The 24,896-nt window shown below is 37.7% G+C and overlaps 2 protein-coding genes across 2 annotated transcripts; both read right to left on the bottom strand.

Moving 5' to 3' along the window:
* Nucleotides 1-413: 413 nt before the first annotated feature.
* LOC132557735 (activity-dependent neuroprotector homeobox protein 2-like) lies at nucleotides 414-13,344 on the bottom strand. The gene is made up of 2 exons (XM_060222256.1): nucleotides 13,216-13,344; nucleotides 414-1,292 (listed from the first exon to the last, which is right to left on the bottom strand). The coding sequence occupies exons 1-2, from the start codon at nucleotides 13,342-13,344 to the stop codon at nucleotides 414-416; spliced, it is 1,008 nt and encodes a 335-aa protein (XP_060078239.1).
* A 9,967-nt stretch (nucleotides 13,345-23,311) lies between these two features.
* LOC132557734 (uncharacterized) lies at nucleotides 23,312-24,133 on the bottom strand. Its single transcript, XM_060222255.1, has one exon. It carries the CDS (start codon nucleotides 24,131-24,133, stop codon nucleotides 23,312-23,314), a length of 822 nt encoding a protein of 273 aa, XP_060078238.1.
* Between the last annotated feature and the right edge of the window lie 763 nt (nucleotides 24,134-24,896).

The following is a 24,896-nucleotide window of genomic DNA, read 5'->3' as shown; positions in this document are numbered from 1 at the left end:
ACACCAGTGGTTTGTGGATTAACTTGAAGAAGCCTATTAATCTTGTGTTGTAAATAATCCTGCTGATTGTGGACCAAGTTCTGGATTGTGGATCACCATGTGGAACATCCTGTAGATCACTCTGTAGAACATCCTGGAAATTACAATTTGGATCATCCTGTGGATTTTAGACCACCATGTAGAACACCCTGTAGAACACCCTGTAGAACACTATGTAACACTCTAAGGAACACTCTATTGAACATCCTGTTGATCATCTTATGGAACACCCTGTAAAACACCCTGTAGAACACCAAAAGAATACCAAATGACACCCAGTACAACACCCTGTGGTACACCATATACCACCTGTAGAACACCATGTGGATTGCCCTACTCAGTAGATCACCCTGTATAACACCTTTTGAATCACCTTATGACACCTGTACAGCACCCTGTGGTACACCATATGACACCTGTACAACACCCTGTGGTACACCATATGACACCTGTAGAACAGCATGTGGTAAACCATATGACACCTGTAGAACACCCTGTGGTACACCATATGACACCTGTAGAACACCCTGTGGTACACCATATGACACCTGTAGAAAACCCTGTGGTACACCATATGACACCTGTAGAACACCCTGTGGTACACCATATGACACATGTAGAACACCCTGTGGTACACCATATGACACCTGTAGAATGCCGTGTGGTACACCATTTGACACCTGTAGAATGCCCTGTGGTACACCATATGACACCTGTAGAACACCCTGTGGTACACCATCTGACACCTGTAGAACACCCTGTGGTACACCATATGACACCTGTAGAATGCCCTGTGGTACACCATTTGACACCTGTAGAATGCCCTGTGGTACACCATATGACACCTGTAGAACACCCTGTGGTACACCATATGACACCTGTAGTACACCCTGTGGTACACCATATGACACCTGTAGAACACCCTGTGGTACACCATATGACACCTGTAGAACACCCTGTGGTACACCATATGACACCTGTAGTACACCCTGTGGTACACCATATGACACCTGTAGAACACCCTGTGGTACACCATATGACACCTGTAGAACACCCTGTGGTACACCATATGACACCTGTAGAACACCCTGTGGTACACCATATGACACATGTAGAACACCCTGTGGTACACCATATGACACCTGTAGTACACCCTGTGGTACACCATATGACACCTGTAAAACACCCTGTGGTACACCATATGACACCTGTAGAAGACCCTGTGGTACACCATATGACACCTGTAGAATGCCCTGTGGATCACTGGAACTGGGAGTTAGTTACTATGTAATGATATTTTGAAGGAGACATCTGGTTCAAACAGTAAATTTCTATACTTTTCACTCTATGTTTTACGATGGAGACAAATGCCTAACAAGATGAAAATATCCCCCAAAAAAAGTTTTGTGTGCCATCGTCATGACAAAGAGTAACTCAATCTGAAATAGAATAATAGATAAATATTTCTGTTTTATTAATTTTCAATTACGTCAAGAACATTTTGAAACACACAGGATATCTCATTTGTGTTTTTGATATCTCATTAGTGTTTTAGATATCTCAATAGCACACAAGATATCTCATTTGCCTTTTGGATATCTCAATAGTACACAGGAGATCTCATTAGTGTTTTAGATATCTCAATAGCACACAGGATATCTCATTTGTGTTTCAGATATCTCAATAATACACAGGATATCTCATTAGTGTTTTAGATATCTCAATAGCACACAGGATATCTCATTTGTGTTTTAGATATCTCAATAGCACAAAGGATATCTCATTTGTGTTTTAGATATCTCAATAGCACACAGGATATCCCATTTGTGTTTTAAATATCTTAATAGCACACAGGATATCTCATTTGTGTTTTAGATATCTCAATAGCACACAGGATGTCTCATTTGTGTTTTAGATATCTCAATAGCACACAGGCTATCTCATTTGTGTTTTAGGTATCTCAATAGCACACAGGATGTCTCATTTGTGTTTTAGATATCTCAATAGAACAAAGGATATCTCATTTGTGTTTTAGGTATCTCAATAGCACACAGGATGTCTCATTTGTGTTTTAGATATCTCAATAGCACACAGGGTATCTCATTTGTGTTTTAGATATCTCAATAGCACACAGGATATCCCATTTGTGTTTTAAATATCTTAATAGCACACAGGATATCTCATTTGTGTTTTAGATATCTCAATAGCACACAGGATGTCTCATTTGTGTTTTAGATATCTCAATAGCACACAGGCTATCTCATTTGTGTTTTAGGTATCTCAATAGCACACAGGATGTCTCATTTGTGTTTTAGATATCTCAATAGAACAAAGGATATCTCATTTGTGTTTTAGATATCTCAATAGCACACAGGCTATCTCATTTGTGTTTTAGGTATCTCAATAGCACACAGGATGTCTCATTTGTGTTTTAGATATCTCAATAGCACACAGGATATCTCATTTGTGTTTTAGATATCTCAATAGCACACAGGATGTCTCATTTGTGTTTTAGATATCTCAATAGCACAAAGGATATCTCATTTGTGTTTTAGATATCTCAATAGCACACAGGATATCTCATTTGTGTTTTAGATATCTCAATAGCACACAGATATCTCATTTGTGTTTTAGATATCTCAATAGCACACAGGCTATCTCATTTGTGTTTTAGATATCTCAATAGCACACAGGCTATCTCATTTGTGTTTTAGGTATCTCAATAGCACACAGGATGTCTCATTTGTGTTTTAGATATCTCAGTATCACGCAGATATCTCATTTGTGTTTTAGATATCTCAGCACACAGGATATCTCATTTGTGTTTTTGATATCTCATTTGTGTTTTAGATATCTCAATAGCACACAGGATATCTTATTTGTGTTTTAGATATCTCAATAGCACACAGGATATCTCATTAGTGTTTTAGATATCTCAATAGCACACAGGATGTCTTATTTGTGTTTTTGATATCTAATCTGGGTTTTGGATATTTCATTAACACACAGATATCTCATTAGTATTTTGGATATCTCATAAACTTAGGATGTCTGATTTGTTTTATAAAATATTTTCAAGAGACACAAAACAAAATTCTGTTAGATATAATATAACTGGAGAGTGTGTAACACTTCGACAGGTTTCCATTGCCACTGTGATGGGAATTCCCACCGTTCGTCCCTTAATCACCCGGAATGACGTACTATTCCACGAAATTGCAGATCTTTTGGACAATATTTATGGCATATTTCAACTGAAACAAATCTGCCTCATTTCACAATGATGGCAAAGTTTTATCAAATGTCGAAATGCATTGACTCCTTTTTGAGGAAAGGCGTTCGTCGTGACCATAAAAATTGACGAAATGCGTCCCTGATGTCTATCTCTTCAGTTACAACAAGGCCTAGTCACCTTAACTTGTAATGAACTCTATTTAATATTTCATCCAATTAAGTTTAGTTTTAATCTATTTACATCTGTAAGCTGGCTTCATATTGAAAGGACAAAGTATTATAGTATACTTTTTAAGTAAATGTTTTATAAGACTGTTAAAGAAAATTTCAAGAAAATTTCAAAATAAAAAACATATATTCCAAGCTGACAAATAGGTTTTATCTTCAGTACTGTGTAGTACCCTATAGGGAATATATTGAATTATTTTGGCCACCAATCAGACGATCTCTAGAGAAAGCTGTATGCGGTATACTGTAGAGTTTCTGCTGAGCATGATCGGAAATGTTGCAGTTAGGATGTACTGAAGAAATAGCACCGACATCATTCGTGTTTATATAGAGATATTTAAAAATAAGAGATATTGATGGGTTTTTTTATATTGTCTCGTATGATACGTCGTTACTTTTATAGTAAGGATGACTCATCTTTATAGATGACTGGAGAGTGTAATGTTGTCAGGTTTTGCGATTCAGAAACGCCAAACAAGATCTTGTAACGCAATTTCACTTATCTTTCCTATAGACATCAACTTTAATTTTTTCATATGTTTCATAATTTTGCGGTTCCAATATCTGTTGAAAATTTCTTAGAAAAAATTGTTTTTGAGTAAATTTTTATTGGCAAGTGATATAAAAGCTGTCATCCCTTGAAACTTGTAATGGGTTGTCTTCTTTATTGTATTGGATCGTTCCAAGTGGACATATGGGATGGCAGCTTTTACAGTTACAAATCATACATCTTGCAAATTTTTTAGATCTCCAGGAGGACGCCTTCATTTGAAATCTCCATAGATTTAGAATATAATTTAGTATTCCTGCATGTTACGTTTTTCTGAAATAAACACAAAAGTTTTTATAGAAATTAATTTTATCGATATTTGTTTTAATTCAATAGAAATATTTATATAAAAACGAACCTTGTTATGTCCCTGTACATAAAAACGCTGCAAGCTTTCACATTAGAAAACTTCAAATTGCCAGTAATGTAGTTGAAAAACAATGGTTTATTTAATATCGTTATTAGTTTTCTCGTTTAGATATAACATTCAAATGGGCTTGGAAATCTGATATAGAATAAACTTTCTGATGAAAAAGTAATTGCAGATATATCTATTGTTTAAAACTCGTGCCGTTTTCGATGTCAGTAGAATTGCAGAATAATTGATACAGCAGGGGACACTTAACCATAAAGTAGAAATCTCCCCAAACATTCAGCTCTGAATGATACATCAAGCAAATCATGTTAATGTTGAATCTCTTGTGTGAAGTTGAGGCTGAATCATTTAGCAATTTATGTCAGGGTGAGTAATGAGCAATTTATGTCTGGGTGAACTATAGAGCAATTTATGTCTGGGTGAACTGTCAAGCAATTTATGTCTGGGTGAACTATCAAGCAATTTATGTCTGGGTGAACTATAGAGCAATTTATGTCAGGATGAGTAATGAGCAATTTATGTCTGGGTGAACTATAGAGCAATTCATGTCAGGGTGAACTGTCAAGCAATTTATGTCTGGGTGAACTATAGAGCAATTTATGTCTGGGTGAACTATTGAGCAATTTATGTCTGTGAACTATCGAGTAATTTATGTCAGGGTGTACTATCAAGCAATTTATGTCTGGGTGAACTATCAAGTAATTCACATCAGAGTGAACTATCGAGCAATTCACATCAGAGTGAACTATTGGGTAATTCAGTCTGGATGAACTAATGAGCAATTTATGTCAGGGTGAACTATCGAGTAATTCATTTCAGATTCAACCAAAAGGCAATTCATCTCAATTTTAACCTACAAGAAATTCATCTCAGGTTTATAACCTCCTAGTAATGCATCTTCTGTCAATCCTATGAGAAATTCATCTGAGGTTGAACCTCGTAGAAATTAATTAACAAACTTTTCAACAGTTTTCTGAAAATATCTTAGAAAAATAACAATTGACCTACATTTAAAGTTGGATTTTATCTTATACATTTTGTTCATTTCATGTATATATGAAATATTTGGTACAGGGTAAAAATACCAATATAACTGGATTATCTTAATATCCTATATCTTGATTAGTACATTCCACTGTTAAGGATTCTGTGAAGGTCTGTCTACCCTTCATGTTTCATATGATAATTTTTTTGCGTTGTTGAATTATACTTTGCAGACAAGTAGTTGCAGTCTAACAGAGTATTGCGTAGAAACATTATGATGGCACAAACAGTCAAAATTTTAAAAAACATGAAAGATAAATCTGTGAAAAGATCAGTGCTGGCGTGGTTCTAACACCCGACAGCAATTACAGGGTCTGGGAGTTGTAATTGAAAAGTTAATGAAATCTTTATAATGTTTAGGGAGTTAAAGTCATTTTAAACTCATTTTTTGGTAGTTAACACCGTAATGGTGCATTGGTTTCTTTCTTGTGACAGGAAGCAGAGATCATGTGACATCCGTGGCCATCACCACAGGCATTTAAACAAAGAAGGCCCCAATGAGGATTGGCTTGTAGTGTTAACAGTTGCTGACATTGTCTGTGAATCTCAGAATATGGTGTAAGGGACAGATAGAGGTTAACTAGCTTTTATAAATTTTTGTGAACTTTAATTCCTGAAGTCAACATTTTGTTAACTTTCATAAAATATAATCGTAAAATTAAGTTCTTCTTTAAGTTATGTTATATATTTTCAAGATTTTCGACAACATAATTTTTATTCATAAAACACAACACTACAGAAAAAAACTTAGCTTTTTCTTTGTTTAAATGAGCTTTTGAAATGATTCAACATATTCTGAGGGGTTTTAATTAATATAGTATTTCACTACTTCAATCTTTCAGATTCTTGTTTATTTTTGATGTAAGCCCAGTTCTGACTTTGGGCCAGAAGTTTTGTGTTATTCCCATCACAGGGAGTTTTATATAAGGTAAATCTATCGTGTGTTATATTGATAAGGTAGCATTACTACAGAAACCTTCAATTAATTCTACTTTTGTCCTTTACTCTAAGTTAAGTTGACCCTGTTTACATGAATGAAGCAGACGGCCTTTGTGCTATCTTCTATTGTATCAGAACTCGACTCCACCTTCCCTTAACCCGCGACAGCTTTTGTACGACAAATTAGATAAATTAGTCGATTCATCTGAGCATAAAATCTCCGATTGTCACCACACGCGTGCCCTTTTGCTCTAACAATCCCTCCGGTCCATATCTGCTAATTTTTTCACTTCTTGCCATTTAAGTTTTTTTCATTGTGGTATATATTTTGAATTCAAATACACCCGTCAAATTATATATGTGTTTATAGAGGTAAACACCTCTCGTTTATCGCCAGTCAGTGTGGACGAGCTCTTCATCCTGTGTGGTAAGTATACATCTAGCTTCAGGTAGAGTCCAACAGTCCAGTGCCATCTTGCTATAATTGTATATAGGCCTTTTACAGGTGAAACAGGACTCACCTTAACATTTTGACTGTATTAAGGTATGAAATATGTAGGATGCCCCTACCATTTTTCAGCTCTACTTTTTTCAAAGAAAAATACTGTTAGATTTATGTACTTTTCATGATATAGTACATGGCAACTCTCGGCTTTGGTGTTTTTATTTTTTTTTTAACAGAATTGAAATATTTCCAAAATTATTTTGCATGGATGCCAGCAAGTGTACAACCTGTTCTGAATATTTTTAGAGTGAATAATTATATCTGATGTCTGATTTCTTAATCTCTAGGAAAGTAATGATTTGTTGAATAAGAAATTATTAATGTATGTTTTGTTCTTTATGTCATATTCAACTGTTTACTGCAGTGAAAGGCAGACAATTAAGAAAAATTACGAAATTGGAAATCTCCATTTTTGAAGATACAGTACAAGATGCAGTATATAGAAAAAGTAACACTACAGTATAACACTGACATGAGTTAGTTATCTCCCTTTATAAGGTTCTTATTTGTTTCAAAACTGCAAAAATCTATGAATTAAAGCACATTTTATATATCAAAAGAAAAAGAGTTAAATACTGTTCTAGGATCAGTCATTACTCTGATGGGGCAGTGCCCTTTAACAGAATCTGTATACCTATGTAGATTACTATTGACAGTTTAAAGGTATGTAACACTTTGAGCATGAATTTGTGGTTTTTTATGTCAGATGTGGAGTTTATTTGCTTTACATTCGCTGGTGTGTTTTATGTCACTGCTTTTCTCTGACACGTGCCACGGTTTGATTGACATGTGGGTAACACACTTTTTCACATTTGTAAGCGTGCCAGGTAACACGTTTGTCACCAGAGTCACAGGTTCATCGCTTATCTTAAACTTTGAAGTTTAGAAGCATTTAACTATCACGATGTCGTGGCCAGATGGTGGGTATAGACAACACATGTTTGTTTCTATATATCTTAACTTGCCCTAAAATGATCATTATGGAGAGGTGTTCTAATAGACAAGTGATAAATAGTCTTAATTGTTTTTTCTTTTGTTAAATTAATTAGTCTATAACAGCTGTTCAACAAATTGTTCTTACTGATATCGATAACTCTAGTTGACTCCTGTAGAGGTGCATGAGGCTGTTAGTGTGGGAGGAAACTGGACAATGCGGATGAACCAGGTCAGACAAGTAAACCCCTCCCCTCCCCCTCCCCCCACCCCTTTCACTATACCTTTTCATGTTCATTCTGTGAATCAAACCCCAGAGACATAGGTGAAAGGCAGGTGTGTTGTCATTGTGCCAGCTGACCATTTACAGATTTCATTTTCTCTTTATATTTTTGGTGGACCTAATTAAGATTTTTTTTACTATATCTATTTGTCAATAAGCCCATGCCTGGTGATAAGCCCACCATGGTTAAAGTTCATGACTTGCACTATAGATGTTACACATATGGGTTAATGGTCATTTCTACAAATATAAATCATAAAGTTTGCTTCAAATACGGAAGTTGAGAACCCAACAAAACCGATTTTAACTCTGTCATATCGGGATTGGAGGGGTCTGGTAACACCACTGTTTTCCCTTTTGTGGAACATTTCAATGATATTATGTTATGATCTAGTGTTGAGTACGAATTAGATAGCTTGATACTGGGACATTGAGGTTAGAAAGCTTTACTGGAACAGATCAATGCTGATTGATTCATGACGATCATATCTTTTATACAATAATGCTTAAAGTAAAATTTTTACATCTGGATTTAAAGGAAACAATCTGGAAATTTACATGATGTGTAAATGGCTTTTCAGTTTATAAAATCAAATGTTTATATTTGGAATAAATGAATTTAGGAGAGTCGCTAGAGGCAATGGTAAAAGTACACTGGTGAAGATAGTGAAGAGCTAACACCATTTCAGACAGTGGTAGTGGGGTGGGGGTGGGGTGGGGGGGGGGGGGGGAGGGACTATCTTGTCTATAGGATATAGACCAACAATAGAATATCTACATGATATGGTACAAACTTGTATATAATGTATTAGGGACATCTACAGTCATTGGAAATCAGTTATTGGGAGCAGTTGTTATGTCTGGAATTTAGCAAGGGAGCAGTTGTTATGTCTGGATCTTAGCAAGGGAGCCGTTGTTATCTCTGGATCTTAGCAAGGGAGTCGTTGTTATCTCTGGATCTTAGTAAGGGAGCAGTTGTTATGTCTGGATCTTAGCAAGGGAGCAGTTGTTATGTCTGGATCTTAGCAAGGGAGCAGTTGTTATCTCTGGATCTTAGTAAGGGAGCAGTTGTTATCTCTGGATCTTAGTAAGGGAGCAGTTGTTATGTCTGGATCTTAGTAAGGGAGCAGTTGTTATGTCTGGATCTTAGCAAGGGAGCAGTTGTTATGTCTGGATCTTAGCAAGGGAGCAGTTGTTATCTCTGGATCTTAGCAAGGGAGCAGTTGTTATCTCTGGATCTTAGTAAGGGAGCAGTTGTTATGTCTGGAATTTAGCAAGGGAGCAGTTGTTATGTCTGGATCTTAGCAAGGGAGCCGTTGTTATCTCTGGATCTTAGCAAGGGAGTCGTTGTTATCTCTGGATCTTAGTAAGGGAGCAGTTGTTATGTCTGGATCTTAGCAAGGGAGCAGTTGTTATATCTTGATCCTAGCAAGGGAGCAGTTGTTATCTCTGGATCTTAGTAAGGGAGCAGTTGTTATGTCTTCTTAGGAGCAGTTGTTATGTCTGGATCTTAGCAAGGGAGCAGTTGTTATGTCTGGATCTTAGCAAGGGAGCAGTTGTTATCTCTGGATCTTAGCAAGGGAGCAGTTGTTATCTCTGGATCTTAGTAAGGGAGCAGTTGTTATGTCTGGAATTTAGCAAGGGAGCAGTTGTTATGTCTGGAATTTAGCAAGGGAGCAGTTGTTATATCTTGATCCTAGCAAGGGAGTCGTTGTTATCTCTGGATCTTAGTAAGGGAGCAGTTGTTATATCTTGATCCTAGTAAGGGAGCAGTTGTTATATCTTGATCCTAGCAAGGGAGCAGTTGTTATGTCTAGATCATAGTGAGTGAGCAGTTGTTATGTCTGGATCCTAGCAAGGGAGCAGTTGTTATGTCATCGAGTTGTACCATTCTTGGTGCCCAGGAAAGTGTACCAAATGCCTAAGAACAACTTTTCTAAAGGTTGTGGTCTTGTAAGCTGCACTTCAGAATTTTCCCCAATAATACAGGTCATAATCTGGAGCCTCATGGCTGTTGCCTGCTTCAGAAGATGCCAGTTGCATGACAACTGTATGCAAATCAATATGTTTTATGAAATGACACACTTAACAAGATTGAAATATCACACCTCTAAATACTAAAGAGTTCCCTTAGAACCTGTCTTCCTGTGCAGGAGATCTGACAAGGCCTTTGATAAAAGTGCTAATAGTGTTAAGCTTCCTTTATAGGCAGCAAGAAGTCTGTCTGTTTGTATCGATATACAGATTGTGAACTTTCTAAAACGTGAATAAAATGATATCAGGAATTTTTATCATTTCATAAATTCATGTTACATAATTTACATATTTGGAATGTGTTCAATTGTTAAAGCACAGATCATCGACACGCTGTAGAATTGGTTCATTTCCAAGTGTTTCCAAGATTTTTTGTTTACGATGGGTTTTGCAAATTAAATCTGTCATACCATCCAGACAAATATACACTTCTCCATTATATCCTGTAATTTTACATCATGACTGTCAGACGTGTTAATCTGGAAAACCGAATATCATCTTGTCCTCTGAAAAAGATATTTATTTATAAGGTAACATGATTATATTCCAAGATTTGTTCAACTAAAACACTTAAAGAAAGACAGAGAGAGATAGAGAGAGACAGGGATAGAGAGAGTAGGTCAGAAAGAGGTTTGTTGTACCAGAGACAGAGAGCGTATGTGTGCCAGAGAGAGGGTGGTTGTGCCAGAGAGAGTGTAGGTGTGCCAGAGAGAGCGTAGTTGTGCCATACAGAGGGTAGTTGTGCCTTAAAGAGGGTGGTTGTGCCATAGAGAGCGTATGTGTGCCAGAGAGAGGGTAGTTGTGCCAGAGAGAGTGTAGGTGTGCCAGAGAGAGCGTAGGTGTGTCAGAGAGAGGGTAGTTGTGCCATACAGAGGGTAGTTGTGCCTTAAAGAGGGTGGTTGTGCCAGAGAGAGTGTAGGTGTGCCAGAGAGAGTGTAGGTGTGCCAGAGAGAGCGTAGGTGTGCCAGAGAGAGGGTAGTTGTGCCATACAAAGGGTAGTTGTGCCTTAAAGAGGGTGGTTGTGCCAGAGAGAGTGTAGGTGTGCCAGAGAGAGCGTAGGGGTGCCAGAGAGAGGGTAGCTGTGCCATAGAGAGGGTAGTTGTGCCATAGAGAGTGTAGGTGTGCCAGAGAGAGCGTAGGTGTGCCAGAGAGAGCGTAGGTGTGCCAGAGAGAGCGTAGGTGTGCCAGAGAGAGCGTAGTTGTGCCATACAGAGGGTAGTTGTGCCTTAAAGAGGGTGGTTGTGCCAGAGAGAGCGTAGGTGTGCCAGAGAGAGGGTAGCTGTGCCATAGAGAGGGTAGTTGTGCCTTAAAGAGGGTAGTTGTGCCAGAGAGAGTGTAGGTGTGCCAGAGAGAGCGTAGGTGTGCCAGAGAGAGAGTAGTTTTGCCAGAGAGAGGGTAGTTGTGCCTTAAAGAGGGTAGTTGTGCCAAAAAAGAGAGGGATAGAGCAGTGCCAGAGAGAGGGTAGTTGTGCCATAGACAGGGTAGCTGTACCACAGAGAAAGTAGGTGTGTTAGAGAGAATGTAGATATGTAAGAGAGAGAGATTTTGGGTGTACCAGAGACTCAGTTGGCAATATATCAATGATTTGTTTGATGGGTCACATTCTGTAATAAAGACTTGTTAGTGGAACCATTACCAGAACAGAAGACATAAACTTGTGTCACAACAACGTAAGTTGTCTCTGACGTTTTATGAGGTAAGAACACCATTGTTCCTTATACAATTAAAACTGATTGCCCTTGACATATAGTAAGAATAGAATTTATAGGACCAAAATATATACCCATTATATACATGGATGGATAGTAATTGGAAAATAGAACTATACAATACAGTGTCCATTGATGCAATGGAAAATTATCAGGCTACTGAACCGCACTATAATTAATATGTTGGGATATTATAGGTGTCAAGGTTGTACCCATTACCATCAAACACACGCACGACTTTGATTTCTTTGTCAATTTTTCTGCTACCATTACAAGCATTGAAGTGACACAAGTAAACCCGAGTCTGATTATGGCAATAAAGATGAGGGTGCTCATGAAGTGTTTATGTCCACAAGTCAATTATTGAATGAGTGCTAGAGATGACCTTGACTGATCTCCCTTCTGATCTTCACAACGGGCTCAGACCCTTGTCTTTCTGTTATGGATTCATAGAATTCTGTAAGGAATTACGTAACTATTAAACAGCAACCTGGTTGTATTTGGCATTGAAATAAATGCGTTCTGGGTGAAAGAAAAATAAATATCACTGGACGTCATGATCAATTATCTGTCATCTTGATTTCATTCATATTTACCATGAAAATAATCTGACATCTGTCCAATTATCATATTTGCATTTCAGGTATTGATATAAAATGCTATTTTGTCTGTGTATGTTTAATTATTGAAGAGCTGCCTGGAAATCATAATCATCTAAGTGTTTTACATCAAACTTTAATGTGTGTTATCTAAAACATGCCATACAAGTGTTGACGTAACCTTGATCAACATGGTACCAGAATGATGTCATCTGATTGTCATGTGATCTAGTGTGTATCTACATATGAGATTTTAATTATAAAAATTTATAGAAAAGTGTATATTCCAAATTTGTCTACAATATTGGAAATTTCTTTTGTTCAAGAAAATGTATCACATCTACATTTCTTTATTGATTAACAATTAAAAAATAAGAATTCAGCAGTATACTACCTGTTTCTATCTGACAAAAGAGCTACTATGATTTGCCCGAGTATGTTTTATGGTGCTGTGTCACGGAGTTCACCTTTCCAATAAATGTACCTCACATTTTCATCGATTTCAGTACAGCTTGATGGTGTTTTTCACAGAAGCAAATATTTCATTTGAGTTTAAAATTTTTTGTTTAGCTGGTTTGGAAGCATGGTGAAGTGTAAAAGTTGTACACTTATTGAGTGGTAATTGTAACACAGACCATGGAAGATTCAGTCACTCATAATAATCTTTCCTTAACCCTATCCAATCCCTCTCTCAAACCCCCTATCATATCACCACTTCCTCCTCCACCCTCTATCATATCACCCCTCCTCCACCCTCTATCATACCAGCCACTCCTCCACCCTCTATCATATCACTCCCTCCTCCACCCTCTATCATATCACCCCCTCCACCACCCTCTATCATATCACCCACTCCTCCACCCTCTATCATATCACCCCTCCACCACCCTCTATCATATCACCCCTTCTCCACCCTCTATCATATCACCCTGTCTTCAACCTTCTAACATATCACATATTGACGTAACTCCTGTACTACTGAAGCAGAAACACCAGCAGTGTCACAAACTAACAACTTTCTTTCATTTTCCCCTAATTCCACGCTTCCACAGTTTTCTCCATCCACCAACAATTTCAACATCCCAACATTGGACCAGTCCTTGACCCAGAAGGTAAAGTAAGTCAGGTTGCTAAATGAAATTAAGCTGCTTTTCTTCAACGGGTGCTACAATCCGACTGCCTATTACTGTACAACAAGAAAACTGATTATTTTTCTGTTGATATTTTGTGAGGAACATAATGTTTCCGGAGTAAGCCAGACAGACCTGGTCTATGGTGATTGACTTCCACACACAAAGATGTTCACAGAAAGCCAAACGGTACTGTTATCTTAGTTTTTTTCTTCTGTCCTGCAGGCTTGGCGTATGAAGTAATTAGTTCAGGGTGTCAGTCAGTCTCCGTACAGAGTGAAAACACTGTCGGATTCTTACTCGATCTGTTAATCCAACAAAAGTAAATATTTCATACCCTTAATATGATGTACTCTTCTGCAGAAAAGTGCAGTAACATGGGAACTGTCCATAGGTTGTGGTGTGGACCATGGACAACAGTGCGTAATGCCAAAGGTTAGGCTTGTAGAAGGTGACAACTTGAATTAATCTGTATCCCACCCTCTCCCACATATCTGTATCCCACTCTTTCCCACATATCTGTATCCCACTCTTTACCACATATCTGTATCCCACTCTCTACCTCATATCTGTATCCCACTCTCTCCCACATATCTGTATCCCACTGTTTCCCACATATCTGTTTCCCACTGTTTCCCACATATCTGTATCCCACTCTGTCCTACATATCTGTATCCCACTCTGTCCCACATATCTGTAACCCACTCTCTTCCATATATCTGTATCCCACTCTTTCCCACATATCTATAACCCACTCTCTTCCACATATCTGTTTCCCACTTTCTCCCACATATCTGTATCCCACTCTTTCCCACATATCTGTTTCCCACTCTTTCCCACATATCTGTATCCCACTCTTTCCCACATATCTGTATCCCACTCTCTCCCACATATCTGTTTCCCACTCTCTCCCACATATCTGTTTCCCACTCTCTTCCACATATCTGTATCCCACTGTTTCCCACATTTCTGTTTCCCACTCTCTCCCACATATCTGTTTCCCACTCTTTCCCACATATCTGTATCCCACTCTTTCCCACATATCTGTATCCCACTCTTTACCACATATCTGTATCCCACTCTCTCCCACATATCTGTTTCCCACTCTCTGTAACCCACTCTCTTCCACATATCTGTATCCCACTCTTTCCCACATATCTGTAACCCACTCTCTTCCACATATCTGTATCCCACTCTCTCCCACATATCTGTATCCCACTGTTTCCCACATTTCTGTTTCCCACTCTCTCCCACATATCTGTTTCCCACTCTTTCCCACATATCTGTATCCCACTCTCTCCCACATATCTGTTTCCCACTCTTTCCCACATATCTGTATCCCACTCTCTCCCACATATCTGTATCCCACTCTCTACCACATATCTTTATCCCACTCTCTCCCACATATCTGTTTCCCACTCTGTCCCACATATCTGTATCCCACTGTTTCCCACATTTCTGTTTCCCACTCTCTCCCACATATCTGTTTCCCACTCTTTCCCACATATCTGTATCCCACTCTGTCCCACATATCTGTTTCCCACTCTCTCCCACATATCTGATCCCACTATTTCCCACATATCTGTATCCCACTCTTTCCCATTGCTTCATACTATTTCCTTTTCACTCACTTTCCTATATACTATTTTTTATTTGTTGAAAGGATGAGAAGCCATTATAGTAAACATAAAACCTGTTAGATAAATAAATATATACAGGTTAATATGCCCGGGCTTATTACCAGACATAGGCCTATTTTCTATACAATCATAGTCTATTAATGAGGTCAATACATGATTTTATCACACCAACAAATACAAATATCAACCAAAGACAAAGTCAGAGATTGATACTTTTCTTGGTTGGTGCAATGAAACCATGGATCAACCGATATCTACCTGCTATCTACTTCATCTTTTACCAAAATAGATAAAAAAAATGCTGACTGGTGATAGAATTTCCAATTTGGTCTATTCATTTCAAATGTCATCAACATCCATGATAAAATTCTAATGGTTCAGGGAAGACAATCACAGTCAAGTTAATGAAGTTTGAAAAAGTATTGGAATACATTTATTTCTGAGGAGAAGCAGTTCATCATCTTGTGATAGCTCATTCATCCCCTATATCAGGAAATTTTTCACATTCTGCACCAAAGTTTCAGATATATGACCCACTGTCACTTGTCCCACTCTGCTGTCAGGTAGTGTCTATTTTACATCTTGTCTGTCAGTTCCTTCACTTCATTCATATTTGAAGAAGAAAGCCTTGGAGAGAAGCAGAAGTTGCTGTTTTTTTTAAGCATCATAAAGCACAAAGTTAGAGGTGTTCCAAAATTTCCAAGCAAAATATTCCAAATAAATCTATTTATGGAAACAACAGGTGTAAAATGATATATAACTTCTTATACTTGCCCATGGTCCCACCAGTTTGAGATAATAAAGTTGAACTGTATAATAACCACTGATGACAACCTGCTGACAAATCTACCCTGAAATTAGCTCTGTGATGTTGTAGAACTCTTCAGTTTTACACAGAGTGTTTTGAATCATATCCTCAGTATAAAAAGAAATTCCAAAGGCTACGTTTGTTTTTTTCCATCAATACTAGGTTGACCGGTAGCTAGTCTAAACCACTTAGATAGATTTAGTTTGAACCTTTTAGAGTTTGTGCGATTTATCTACAGGTTCAGTTGGAAATCTTCGCTGTCTCTTTGTCTACATTATACAGTTATCTAGCCAGCCCAGACAGTGTCAAGGTAGGCATCATGTAAGTTATCTGATTGGCTGACAGAAAAGAAAGGTCAAGGTCATTGCCACATCTTGCTGACTTATCATTGATCTGATTGGCTGCCTTAGACAATGTCAAGGACAAACCATTCTTTACATTCAATGTATGTACAACAAAAGCATTAGGTCGATGTCGTCTGCTGACAGAAATATAGGTTCAATGTCATCTATTGACAGGGGGCATTAGGTCAGTGCCCTCTGCTACTTTATACAACTTAACAAGATCCTGTAGTCGAAACATCTTTGTGTAGACAATGATAATGATACAACATCATTGACTCATACCTGCAATATATTTTTGATCGGAAGCTTAGAACTGGTATTTATTCTTTTCTCAAATATTTTCATTTGTCAAAGTTTTTTCAAAGCATATCAGCCACACATTTAACTGATTAAGGAGTTAACAGAAAATTGCAAGAGTTTGTATCAGGATTATGGTCTCACAGCCAAAAACTATCAAGATCAGTCATATACCAGACACCAATGATTCTGACTAAAATGAATTGATTTGATTCCAATAATTATAAAAATATTGAAGATTTCAATCTTTTGCTTTAATCTGCACTTAAAGCTTGATAGATTAATTCATGATGCAGGTTGTATAAAACATCCATGTGAGCTAGATCGGCAATTCTCAGCGAGACAGGAATTATAATACCTCTGGCGCTGTGTGTTTTATAGAAGTTGGTGTAAGACGTTCTATGCTTATTGATGAATATCTGAGAGCATGTCTCCTATTCATACCCTCATAGATCAACACAGCGAGGGGCCAGCGCTTTAAGTGGGAAAAAATGATTTAATTAATAACTTCACTTTTGTTCTGTATTGATTTTGTACGTCTAAGTTGGTGACAAAATGTCTAGAGCTAGAAGCTCTCGTTTAAATGTTTTCAAGCTGGCGCTAGGCTCACTATCTCTTTTACTTTAAGATTGGGTCTATTAGCTATATTTCAAACACTTTTAAGCTAACAATCTCCTATACTGTTAAATTAGAAGGAGGGGAATCTGTCCAGTGCTGTAGCCAAGAGTTGATCTATCAAACTCCTTCTCAAAATACATTGAAGCTACCTATCAAGAGCTTACAGTTAAGGTTCGTGGTCCCTGATGATCCTACATAACTAAGGCTTAGTCCATCAGCAACATTTTTAGACAAGGAATTGGAACTTCTCATCCAACAACGTTTCACTAGCACTGTTAGGTTAAGGCTTCTATCACTCTGTCGGAAGTTTAAGTCCTTGAACAATTCTTTAAGGCTAGGACAGAGCTCCTTCAGGAGTCTAGACTGAGCCCATTACCAATACTTGTAGGCTAGGACAGGGAGCTCCTTCAGAAGTCTAGACTGAGCCCATTACCAATACTTGTAGGCTAGGACAGGGAGCTCCTTCAGAAGTCTAGACTGAGCCCATTACCAATTCTTTTAGACAAGGACAGGGAGATCCTTCAGAAGTCTAGACTGAGCCCATTACCAATGCTTTTAGACTATTGTATGGCTGGTGGGGATCCCTCCTCCAAAACTCCTTACTTCATTCATTACAAATATTTAAGGCTGGAGCTAAAATTAGCTTCTTCAAAAGAAATAAAGCCATATTGTTGGCAGCATATCTGTGACAGGGTACGCTATGTAAATGCCCCTGAGACCATTAATAGTGATAACCTTTGAGGATGAACCTTTCAAATTACCGTAGATTATGACTCAAGATAAAAACCTTATCACTAATTGTCATCTGGTTTGTTTGATGTTTGCTTGTCAATTTCCATAAATAATTAATCCTGGTTGACTATTGATATGTCTGATGCAAATGAAGATAGAAACAGTTAAATGTCACCAAGTACTACCTGTCACCAGTAGCTAGGGGGTGTACTGATGTTAGTGGTTATGTAAAGTTGTCTCCCCTGATTGTTTCAAAGAACGATCAGGAGCTTCAAGAAGAATGAGGATGGGAACGGGGGAGTCAAAATATTCAGAAACTTTTAAATGTTGTTAGATTTTCATCCTTGTGTAAGTTCCGATGTTAGGATGACATCCATTCAATATGTATGTTCATGTATATAATATAAGATGGAAAACTTGTCTATTCATGTTTTTGAAATTTTTGCTCCGTGAACAAAGAATTCAATTCAATATGAAGCAGAACATGAAATGTAATTTTGACACAGCTACCTAGAGATTGAATATATTGAACAAATTTTACAGGTAACAAATATATTTTGGCCATTCTTGAACGTTTCAAAGCGTGTTTTGATTTTACGACTTCATTCTAGCCAATGAATGTGTAAAATTATGCGGGTTCAAAACATATCATTTGACAAAGAGGTGATTAAGGACAAAACGAGGGATCGTCAAATTGTCACTGATCTCTAGAGATCTGGAAATCTCCTGCACCTGCATGTGCACTTGCAGTCAATAGATAACATGAAGGTTTGCAGTAACAAGTCCCAATAGGAATCTCAGTGTGTCATTTTTGGAATCCTACTTCGTCTCGCAACAAGGGCATGTGGTGTGATAGCATCACCATACTCACATACAGTATTCATGGTTGACAGTTTCAGTTCTGTAAGATTTGCTGTTCTGTAACAAACAGAATGATGAGACCCGAGTATGTTAGCATCTCGATAACGCTCTGATTGTCTGTCTGTTTGTTCATGCATGTGCATCTATTATAGATGTGCGTTTTCTTCAAAAAGGATTTCCCGGGAGACGTCTCTTGGTCCATTTATTGTCTTGGTCATACATGGGTACACTTTAGCTGTTCTGAGTCTAATTAACTGTCATCACCATTATTCACCTATGTATCAGTCTTGGGCACACACTGACAATCACTTACACATAGTGTTTAGTGTGTCATTTCGATCTGATCTTAGCTCTTATATAATCATATACTTTCTGACCCTTACAAGTTTGACTTTTGTATGTGTTGGCATTTGTGTTTGAGCAATAATGTTCTTTGTCTGTAAAATGCTTGTCTTAAGTAAGGAGACTCTGTGTTTAGTGAAATCCTGGTCAAGTCTGTGTTTGACAGGCACAAAATTGGTCTGATAATAAGTCCAGATATATCTATTACTGTTCATTAGAATTAAAAATCAATATCATTACATTGTCCTATAATAGCCTATTTATTTTTGGTGAAAACTTCTTTGTTGAATCTAAAGTAATTATTTCAGGTTTAGTATTGTATATGCATTGCTTTATTGAGCTGTGAAGAGAGAATAAGACCAGTTTGATCAACATCTTTAAAAAAAAATGCTAATGTTTAGTAAAATCTTTAAAGAAATATAAAATTAAATCTATTGGGTGATGTTAGGGGTTGGTGCGAGGGGTTAGAGGTCAGTCATAAGGGGTCAGGTTAAGGATTGGGGCATGTGGGGGACACGTTGGTTAGAGGTAGGAGTATAGGGGCTCAGGTTAAGGGTTGGTGTGAGTATGGTGGTGGGGTAAGAGGTATGAGTAGGGGGTTAGGTTTGATGGGAGTGAGTATGGAGATGGGGTTAGAGTTGCGAGTAGGGGTCAAGTTTAGGGTTGGGGTGAGTGTGAGGCAAAAGTTAGAGGCAGGAGTATGGGTCAGGTTAGGGGATGGAGTGAGTGTGGGGTAGGGGTTAGAGGTAGAATTAATGATCAGGCATGGGGTGGGGGTAAGGTTAGAGGTAGAATTGCTGATCAGGCTTGGGGTAGGGGGGATTTAGAGGTAGGAAAAGGGATAATATTACGTGTCGCACAGGGAATGGTTTTCAAAGAAATGACTCCTAAAAAATAAAATGTTATGGTGATGGTTTGAATTAAAGTGCAGGAGGGTGAACATGTCGTAGGAGTAGGAGTTGGCTAAGGGGTCAAGGTTTGGGGTGGGGTGAGGAGATGGGAGGATTTGTAGGAGAAATAACTTTTTATTGGAATGCATATAGAGTTATTAGTTACAGATCAATTTGATTCCCAAAACTGTATATTGTAGAGCAATAAATGGACAATCTAACTGGCAGCATTACTTTGATGTATTGTACAGAAAAACCATATGATCTCTCAGGAGATAGAAAACCTATCAGGCTGTATAATTTGGTATATAGATACTGCAATATGATTGGCTCGTAGCACACATGAAAAATATTTACTGATTCAGCAAAATTCAACTTGTTGAAAAAAAACATGTTTATTCAAATTTGGAACGGAGAATTTTGAATGGTCAGATGGGCAATATATCAAACATTCTTTTTATAATGTATCATCTTTATAGATCTGATGGAAACCTAAATCATGTAAATAGTTTGATGTAGTGTCTCGTTTTTCTGTCATTGATATTGAAGATAAGACTTATACACAGTAGACATGTTGGCCAAGATATCCCAGAACTTGAAATAAACACTTCTGATTGGACGATTTTAAGATGAATGATAAAGCGTGGCAAAATGTTGCAACATTTTCCTGCATGAACATGCATATCTTTGTAATTTTCCAGGCTAGCGTTGGTTTAACCTTTGTATATACATTGGATGTTTCGGTAGAATTTATATTCTTATATGATAAATAAGGGAGCTGAAATATTTTGAAATTGATGAGTCAGAAAGGTTAAAGTCTCCATGTTTGGTTCCCCTAGTTGTTGTTAAGGATCAGTAGGATAAGAAAATTACCCATAGAGCCATTTTGTTTGGATTTATATTTTTATATAGACAGTCGATATCGGTGGTGTAACCTTTTCTTGGCACGTACTTCGTTTAATGTCAGTTGTTTTTACTCTGATATAGTGCTGAAGAATAGAATTCTTTTCTCTTACAATAAGAGAAACTTCGAAAGCAAACTACTTTAAGCATAGGGGGCTATTGATAAACCTTACTTGTGTGGTGTTTAAGAGACTGGAGTTTGTAGGTCACACAGACCTGCTGTACTTTTCTGTAATAGATGTGACGGAGACGATTGCCATTGTCGATTTCTGTCACAAGGTCATCAGTACCTGTAGATTTCATGTTGTTTTTCATGTTTCACTGTGGATCCTTGTAGTTCGCAGACCAAAAAAAAAAAAATAATAAATAGATTTTTCTCTCTTGTATTAGATGCAGTTTTATACATGAGTACAAGAATCCCTGGTAAATGTAATTTTTTTTATTCTTTTTTACAGTCACAACCATATTGATGTTTGGTGGAATACCAAATATATACCTTTCCTAATCTCTGTATTTTATCCCTCAATAATCTATAACGTTGTCCTAATACCTTGCATTGCTCTAACATTCTAAATATTTGGTCAGAAGGTACATTCTCAATGTCAGAAGGTACATTCTCCATGTCAGAAGGTGAATTCTCCATGTCAGAAGGTACATTTTCCATGTCAGAAGTTACATTCTCCATGTCAGAAGGTACATTCTCCATGTCAGAAGGTACCTTCTCAATATCAGAAGGTACATTCTCCATGTCAGAAGAAACATTCTCCATGTCAGAGGGTACATTCTCCATGTCAGAAGGTACATTCTCCATATCAGAAGGTACATTCTCCATATCAGAAGGTACATTCTTCATATCAGAAGGTACATTCTCCATGTCAGAATACATTCTCCATGTCACAAGGTACATTCTCCATGTCGGAATACATTCTCCATGTCAGAAGGTACATTCTCAATATCAGAAGGTACATTCTCCATGTCAGAATACATTCTCGATGTCAGAAGGTACATTCTCCATGTCAGAATACATTCTCCATGTCACAAGGTACATTCTCCATGTCAGAATACATTCTCCATGTCAGAAGGTACATTTTCAATATCAGAAGTTACATTCTCCATGTCAGAATACATTCTCCATGTCATAAGGTACATTCTCCATGTCAGAAGGAACTTTCTCTATAAAAGTACATTCTCCATATCAGAAGGTAAATTCTCCATATCAGAAGGTACATTCTCCATGTCACAAGGTACATTCTCCAGGTCAGAAGGTACATTCTCCATATCAGAAGGTACATTCTCCATATCAGAAGTTACATTCTCCATGTCAGAAGGTACATTCTCCATGTCACAAGGTACATTCTCCATGACAGAAGGAACATTCTTCATATCAGTAGGTACATTCTCCATATCAGAAGGAACATTCTTCATATCAGAGAGTACATTCTCCATATCAGAAGGTACATTCTCCATATCAGAAGGAACATTCTTCATATCAGAAGGAACATTCTTCATATCAGAAGGTACATTCTCCATGTCAGAAGGTACATTCTCCATGTCAGAAGGTACATTCTCCATATCAGAAGGTACATTCTCCATGTCAGAAGGTACATTCTTCATATCAGAAGGTACATTCTCCATATCAGTAGGTACATTCTCCATATCAGTAGGTACATTCTCCATATCAGAAGGAACATTCTTCATATCAGAAGGAACATTCTCCATATCAGAAGGAACATTCTTCATATCAGAAGGAACATTCTCCATGTCAGAAGGTACATTCTCCATATCAGAAGGTACATTCTCCATATCAGAAGGTACATTCTCCATATCAGAAGGTACATTCTCCATATCAGAAGGTACATTCTCCATATCAGAAGGTACATTCTCCATGTCAGAAGTTACATTCTCCATATCAGAAGGTAAATTCTCCATATCAGAAGGTACATTCTCCATATCAGAAGGTACATTCTCCATATCAGAAGGTACATTCTCCATATCAGAAGGTACATTCTCCATGTCAGAAGGTACATTCTCCATGTCAGAAGGTACATTCTCCATATCAGAAGGTACATTCTCCATATCAGAAGGTACATTCTCCATATCAGTAGGTACATTCTCCATATCAGTAGGTACATTCTCCATATCAGAAGGTACATTCTCCATATCAGAAGGAACATTCTTCATATCAGAAGGTACATTCTCCATATCAGAAGGTACATTCTCCATGTCAGAAGGTACATTCTCCATGTCAGAAGGTAAATTCTCCATGTCAGAAGTTACATTCTCCATATCATTCTCCATGTCAGAAGTACATTCTCCATATCAGAAGGAACATTCTTCATATCAGAAGGAACATTCTCCATGTCAGAAGGTACATTCTCCATATCAGAAGGTACATTCTCCATATCAGAAGGAACATTCTTCATATCAGAAGGTACATTCTCCATATCAGAAGGTACATTCTCCATGTCAGAAGGTACATTCTCCATGTCAGAAGGTAAATTCTCCATGTCAGAAGTTACGTTCTCCATATCAGTAGGTACATTCTCCATATCAGAAGGAACATTCTTCATATCAGAAGGAACATTCTCCATGTCAGAAGGTACATTCTCCATATCAGAAGGTACATTCTCCATATCAGAAGGTACATTCTCCATATCAGAAGGAACATTCTTCATATCAGAAGGAACATTCTCCATGTCAGAAGGTACATTCTCCATATCAGAAGGTACATTCTCCATATCAGAAGGTACATTCTCCATATCAGAAGGTACATTCTCCATATCAGTAGGTACATTCTCCATATCAGAAGGTACATTCTCCATATCAGTAGGTACATTCTCCATATCAGAAGGTAAATTCTCCATATCAGAAGGTACATTCTCCATGTCAGAAGGTACATTCTCCATGTCAGAAGGTACATTCTCCATGTCAGAAGGTACATTCTCCATATCAGAAGGTACATTCTCCATATCAGAAGGTACATTCTCCATGTCAGAAGGTAAATTCTCCATGTCAGAAGTTACGTTCTCCATATCAGTAGGTACATTCTCCATATCAGAAGGTAAATTCTCCATATCAGAAGGTACATTCTCCATATCAGACAGGGTACATTCTCCATATCAGAAGGTAAATTCAGTCAGAGGGTACATTCGCCAAATCAGAAGGTACATTCTCCATGTCAGAAGATACATTCTCCAAGTCAGTAGGTACATTCTCCATATCAGAAGGTACATTCTCCATATCACAAGGTAGTTTCTCCATGTCAGAAGGTACATTCTCCATATCAGAAGGTACATTCTCCATGTCAGAAGGTACATTCTCCATGTCAGAAGGTACATTCTCCATGTCAGAAGGTACATTCTCCATGTCAGAAGGTACATTCTCCATATCAGAAGGTACATTCTCCATATCAGAAGGTAAATTCTCCATATCAGAAGGTACATTCTCCATATCAGACATTCACCATATCAGAGGGTACATTCGCCAAATCAGAAAGTACATTCTCCATGTCAGAAGGTATATTCTCCATGTCAGTAAGTACATTCTCCATGTTGATGTCAGTCCACATATTACATTTACCTATATATCAGCTCTTTATAACCCCAGGCCTAAATTTCCTTTCCGGTCTACTATTATTCAAACCAAAAGTGTCCACATCTCTGTTACCTCCTCCCCAGCCCCTCCCTGGCCCCTCCTTTGCCCCTCCCCCACCCAAACTACACTTATTGAACTGACCTGGCTGGAATTGCAAATCATAGTGTTCATTGCCCTATTAGAGGAAAAATGTCTGTTTGCAAATATTTAGATGATAAAAAAAGAGAGATGGAAGGAAAAAGTTAATACCAATCAAAAATATAT

Source organism: Ylistrum balloti, unplaced genomic scaffold, assembly GCF_031769215.1.
Source record: "Ylistrum balloti isolate Yb309-2 unplaced genomic scaffold, AGI_CSIRO_Ybal_v1 Utg370714, whole genome shotgun sequence".
Classification (NCBI taxonomy): Eukaryota; Metazoa; Mollusca; class Bivalvia; order Pectinida; family Pectinidae; genus Ylistrum; species Ylistrum balloti.
Note: the sequence above shows the minus strand (reverse complement) of the source record. Positions and strands in the feature narration are given on the sequence as shown.

Coding starts and splice junctions, on each gene's coding strand:
- LOC132557735 (XM_060222256.1), bottom strand. CDS start 13,344: ATGATAGAGGGTGGAGGAGTGGGTGATATGATAGAGGGTGGTGGAGGG. Junction 1,293..13,215: donor TGATAGAGGGTGGAGGAGGG/GTGATATGATAG, acceptor AGTGATCCACAG/GGCATTCTACAGGTGTCATA.
- LOC132557734 (XM_060222255.1), bottom strand. CDS start 24,133: ATGGAGAATGTACCTTCTGATATGGAGAATTTACCTTCTGATATGGAG.